Source organism: Lampetra planeri, chromosome 64 (genome assembly GCF_965212315.1).
Source record: "Lampetra planeri chromosome 64, kcLamPlan1.2.h2, whole genome shotgun sequence".
NCBI lineage: Eukaryota > Metazoa > Chordata > Hyperoartia > Petromyzontiformes > Petromyzontidae > Lampetra > Lampetra planeri.
In genome coordinates this window covers 1940020-1946019 of record NC_136170.1, presented here as the reverse complement: position 1 = coordinate 1946019, position 6000 = coordinate 1940020, and the positions used below count along the sequence as shown (strand labels likewise).

The 6000-nt window shown below is 53.9% G+C and overlaps 1 protein-coding gene across 1 annotated transcript; it reads right to left on the bottom strand.

Annotated features, from left to right (window-relative positions):
* Window positions 1-697: 697 nt before the first annotated feature.
* LOC144737055 (potassium voltage-gated channel subfamily A member 1-like) lies at window positions 698-2467 on the bottom strand. The gene has a single exon (XM_078619704.1). It carries the CDS (start codon window positions 2300-2302, stop codon window positions 698-700), a length of 1605 nt encoding a protein of 534 aa, XP_078475830.1. The 5' UTR covers window positions 2303-2467.
* Window positions 2468-6000: the final 3533 nt, after the last annotated feature.

The following is a 6000-nucleotide window of genomic DNA, read 5'->3' as shown; positions in this document are numbered from 1 at the left end:
CTGCGTGTGGTGAACGCAGTAAGGTGATTCCTGGCAACAGGAATCATTTATTCGGCGTTCGAATATCTCAACGCCTCCTGTTTGATTACCAGAGAAGGCAGACACCTATTATTATTATTATTATTTTTCACACTTTGATATTGCCAGAAAGGTCCCCGTGTTGTATAATTGTACACCGCCGATGGCACAGGTGCCAACACAAAGACAAAGATCCCCCGTGTAGCCTTAACAGACTGTCGGGGCAAGTGCTGTTAGCGAGCAGCACCTATGAAGGCCGGCACGGCACACGAGTGGGTGGGTGGCCAACACCACGCCCGACCACCTTTGTCTCCCCAGTGGTGATATTTGTGTTTTTACACGTAGCACTCGGTACTCAATTGAGGCTGAGTCGACCTAGGGGAGGCCCGGTAACGGTTCCCGACAATCGTCACCGGTGTTGGCCGTGAGCGGGAATCGAGCTCAAAGCGCAGCGCGCTAACCACCACACCACCGCTCCCCCACCACAGGTGCCAACACAAAGACAAAGATCCCCCGTATAGCCTTAACAGACTGTAGGGGCAAGTGCTGTTAGCGAGCACCTGCCAAACACACACATACACAGAAACACACACACAAAACACCCCCCAATGAATATTCCTTTGCCCCCCCCCCACTCCACCCCTGCCACCCCACCGACAATCGTGATGCGAAATCATCGTCACACGTCGGTTCTAAATCCCGCGTGCTCGGGCAGGTGGTTCGTCACGTGCGCGCCGAGTTCCAAGCTCTTGTTGAACGACAGCCCGTCACCAGAGGCGGCGGCCCTCTCGCTCTGCACGCTCATCTCGCTGCTCGTGCGCTTCAAGAAGTCTCCGTCATCGTCGTCGTCATCTCCTGCTGCTGCTGCTGCTCCTCCTCCTCCGTTCACGTTGAAGCTGGACACGTGCAAGTACTGACCCAGGTCCTCGCCGTCCGTCTCGCGGTGGTAGAAGTAGTTGAAGTTGGAGACGATCACGGGCACGGGCAGCGCGATGGTGAGCACGCCCGCGATGGCGCACAGCGAGCCCACGATCTTCCCCCCGACGGTCTTGGGCCACATGTCTCCGTATCCGACCGTGGTCATCGTGACGACGGCCCACCAGAACGCGTCGGGGATGCTCGTGAAGTCCGTGTCGGGCTCGTCCGTCTCGGCGAAGTAGACGGCGCTCGAGAAGAGGATGACGCCGATGAAGAGGAAGAAGACGAGCAGGCCGAGCTCACGCATGGACGCGTTCAGGGTCCTCCCGAGTATCTGCAGCCCCTTGGAGTGTCTCGACAGCTTGAAGATCCGGAAGACGCGCACGAGCCGGACCACTCGCAGGATGGCGAGCGACATCGTCTGTTGCCCGTTTCCCTGCCGCTGCGCGAGCTCCGTGCCGAGCGTGACGAAGTAGGGCACGATGGCCACGATGTCGATCACGTTCATGATGTTCTTGAAGAAGGCCGGCTTGCTGGGGCACGCGGCGAAGCGCGCCGTGAGCTCGAAGCTGAACCACACGATGCAGACGGTCTCGATGATGAAGAACGGGTCGGCGAACGAGCCGCCGACGTCCGGTCCGCTGGTCCCGTTGTTGTTGTTGTTGACGAGTGGAGACGCCTCCACCTCCTTCTCGTCGCGGAACTCTGGCAGCGTCTCGAGGCAGAAGACGATGATCGAGACGAGGATGACGACCACCGACACGATGGCGATGCCGCGCGCCGCGCCCGAGCTCTCGGGGTACTCGAAGAGGAGCCAAACGTGGCGCTGGAACTCGCTCGCCGGCATCGGCCTCTCATCCTCCTCCTCCTGCCTCGCGTAGCCCTCGTCCTCCCGGTAGCGCACCATCGCCTCGTCGCCCAGCTCGTAGAACCTCACCTCCTCGGCGAAGATGTCGAAGGGCACGCTCGCCGGCCGCCGCAGCCTGCCGCCCGACTGGTAGTAGTAGAGGATGGCATCGAAGCTGGGTCGGTTGCGATCGAAGAAGTACTCGTTGCGCAACGGGTCGAAGTAGCGCGAACGCCGATCCGCGTCGCCCAGCAGCGTGTCGGGGAACTGCGCCAATGTGCGCAGCTGCGTCTCGAAGCGCAGCCCCGACACGTTCACGAGCACGCGCTCGCAACCTTCGTGATGGTGGTGATGCTGGTGGTGATGCTGCAGCAGCACGCCCGATGCTTCTCCGACACCTCCACCATCATCATCATCGTCACCACAGCAACCATAGCCGCCTCCTGCTGTTGCTGCTGCTGCTGCTGATGCTGCTGCTGCTGCTCTACACGACTCCGCGTCGCCGTGTCTCGGCTCCATTCTCTCGTCTCACGCATCTCCAAGCACAGCGCTTCCTCCCTCCTCCTCCTCCTGCTCTTCCCGCTCCCGTCGCTACGGCTGCTTCTCTCCCCTCCTCGTCCGCTCGTCCCGATGGCACGCTGAGACCCCCACGGGCAGATGTGAGGCTGGGAGGCGGTGGCATCTGCGTCGATAGCAAGCAGCAGGCGCGTTCGTCACGAAGAGCGCGGTGGTGGATAGAGCGGAGTAGTCGTGGTTGCCCCTCCTCTGTCTCCTCCTCCTCTTCCTCCTCCTCCTCCCCCCCACTCCTCCTCCTCCTCCACTCGCCATCGTTGGCTCCTGCTGTTCTTTGTTTCTGCTGCTGCTCCTGCTGCTGCTGCTGCCCGTGCGGTTTGTTTGGATGCGAGATGACGGGAGAGGCGAGGGATTGACGGTGCGCAGCGGAGAGCCAGCCACCGCTGGGTGGTTGTGGTTGTTGTGGTTGTTGTGCTGCTGCTGCTTGGTGGTGGTGGTGATGGTGGTGTTGTTGTGTTCAAGTGGTGGATCCAAGGGGGGGGGAGGATGGAGAAGGGAGGGGGTGATGGGGCGATTGCCGCCCCCCCACACACACACAGGTTGAGACACGACCAAAAAAACACATTTTGTTTTATTAATATTTAACAGACAAAATACATTGACTGCGTTTTTTGTTTCGTATTTACTAATGCAGGGCTCTTATTTTTTTAAGCTTTAAATGTAGGGTGACATCCACCCACCACCACCACCACCACGTCCTCCCCCCTCCACCCCGACCCTCTGAAATCCCCTCGAGAGGAGCGGCTCCGTCTCCACGCGGAAGTCACCCCGCACCTCCCGCGTGGAGACGGAGCGACTTTTCGATCCCAAAATCGCCGCTCATGCAGCCGCGACCCGCCACGATCGCAGGAGGCGGCAGTGGCTGACCCCCCCCCCCCACTACCCCCCACCGCAACCAGCCCTTCATCCAGCAGTGGAGTGACTGGTCGCAAGGATGATGATGGTGGTGGTGGTTGTTGTTGATGGGGAAGGAGGAGGGGAGGGAGCGGTGGCGCAGCGGTTAGCGCCACGCAGCGCTACGAAACATGCAACGCCGAGATCGATTGACGCACACGGCCACCAAGACCGGCAGTGACGATTTATCTGAACCGGTCCCGGGCCTCACCTAGGTCGACTCAGCCTCAAATGAGCACCCGGTGCGTTGTGTAGTAAACATCGCCACTAGGGAGACAAAGGCGGCCGGGCGTGGTGCTGGTCACCCACCCCCTCGTGCGCCGTGCCGGCCTTCATAGGCTGCTCGCTGTAGCAGCACTTGCCCCTACAGTCTGTTAATGCTATACGGGGGTGGGGGCTCTTTTGTCTTTGTACGTTGAACTTCTTTAGCACCGTACGTAGCCGACCGTGATAACCGGAGTTGAGGATGGAAGGAAAACAAACTAAACAATGTACGTTGAACTTTTTTCGCACCGTACGTCGTAGCCAGACCGTGATAATCGGATGTGCGGTGGGGTGGGTGGAGGGGTTACTCCAACATCTTCCGAAATGTTTCGATTTCAATTTAGATTTTTAAAGCTTTCGTGATTGCAGGGATTCATATTGTTGGTTCTTTCGGTAAAGTCACGTAGAAGGGAAGTATAAAAATCATAAAAATTTAACATATTTATTTTATCATGTTTTATTTTATTTTTTATTTTATTATTTCCCTTCGACGCGACTCTTCTGAAATTCATACATGAAATTAAAATTAATAAAAATAATTAATTTTAATTAAAAATTAATAAAAATAATTAATTTTTATTTCATTTTTTACCTACGTGACTTTACCGAAAAAAACAAGAGTATGAATCCTTGCAGTCACGAAAGCTTCAAATCTAGAATCTTCTGAAAGTGTTTAAGCGAGCGCTGAAGAGGAGGCGAAATGAGAGGCCGAGTTTCTCGACTCTCAAAGTCTCCTCGATGGCTCCATCTGGTTGACGAAGGCACCTTCCCCCCCCCTCTCTCGCGAGGCAGTGGGCGCCAGGAGATGCACCGATGGACAATTTAAATGAAAAAATAAACACATTCCTGCGGAGGGAGCTGGTAGGAACGTTGGGTTGCTCAGTCAATGGCCAGGGTCAACGGCGGCGTGGTGTATTCCGCAAATATGGCCGACTGTGAGGGCGGGCACAAGCCCGGCGTGAGTAGGTTAAACGTTGAGTTTTATAAGGGCACCACGGGGTGACCAGCCCCTCCCCACCCAGCCCCACCCCTCCCACCCCCCATCCAGCCCCATCCTCCCCACCCAGCCCCTCCCCACCCTGCCCCTCCCCACCCTCCCCTCCCCACCCAGCCCCTCCCCACCCAGCCCCTCCCCACCCAGCCCCTCCCCTCCCTCCTCCCACCCAGCCCCACCCTTCCCACCCAGCTCCTCCCCACCCTCCCCACGCAGCTCCTCCCCACCCTCCCCTCCCCACCCAGCCCCTCCCACCTCCCACCCAGCCCCACCCACCCTCCCCACCCAGCTCTTCCTCACCCTCCCCACCCAGCCCCTCCCTTCCCACCCAGCCCCTCCCTGCACGACGGACACAATAATCCCCTGTGGGCTGGTGTAACCAGGAGGTTCCTACCAGTATAAACTCTAAATGTATTTATACTTTCACCTGCGCTGTAGCTCTTTTTAAATCCTTTATATTAAGTTCGCTTGCTTGCTTGCTTGCGTGCTTGCTTGCTTGCTTAGGACCGTGCAAATCTTTCGGTCGTTTTTTAACCCACTTCCCGTGATCCAATCGAGCTGACATTTTCCACACAAACTCGTTGTGCGAGACAATTAATGTTCGTGAAAAAAAATTCCCAAAATTTTACACTTTTTAGGACAAAAATATATTTAATTACCAATTGCTTAATGGTGCCATGCAATCATCTGACCCATAGGTGGCAGCCATCTCAAGCCAGAGGACGAGAGAACTCTAGCCGCCACGCATATAAAGGATTTATAGTGAAAAACTTTGTTTTTACGGGTTATACTTGTTATTATTATTTTACACGCTTTTGTTTAACTCACTCTGTCTGTTGTCGTAGTTGTTGTTGTCATATCCTCAAATATTGTAACTCAATTTCAACCCACTTCCCAATGTGGTATCGATTGCAAACTTCGTATACTTATGTCATACTGATGACAATAATATATTATATCATAAAAAAATAGAAAAAAGTTTTTTAAACATTCTTTTTATATGTCATGTTTCGCCTTGGGTCTAATTGTTCACGCTCAACTGACGTTGGCTGAAAAGCCACCACTGCCCCTTACGTTACGGCAAGCTTCGGGACCACTTCCTGGAGTCGTGCAGTTCTTCCATTACGAGTACGGTACATTTCATTAAGGCGTGTTTAAAAAAAAGTTTTTTTAAATGTTAATTATTCAGAAGAGACTTTGCCATCACGAATGAGAGCTCAACAAAGTGGCCTTGTCTTTGGGACATTTATAGCAGCAAAATCGAATCTAAATAATAATCTCAATATCCGGTAGAGGCGGCTCAGAAAGTTACAACAATAAACAAAACGCACGCACAAAAAAACTATGTAAAAACTAAGTTTTTCACTATAAATCCTTTATATGCGTGGCATCGGTTTTAATTTATTATTCATTTGTTTTTCTTGAGTAAGAGTTTCATTTTTATCACATTGGTATTTGAAATTAAATATGAAAATTTTTTTTCCTAAAAAGT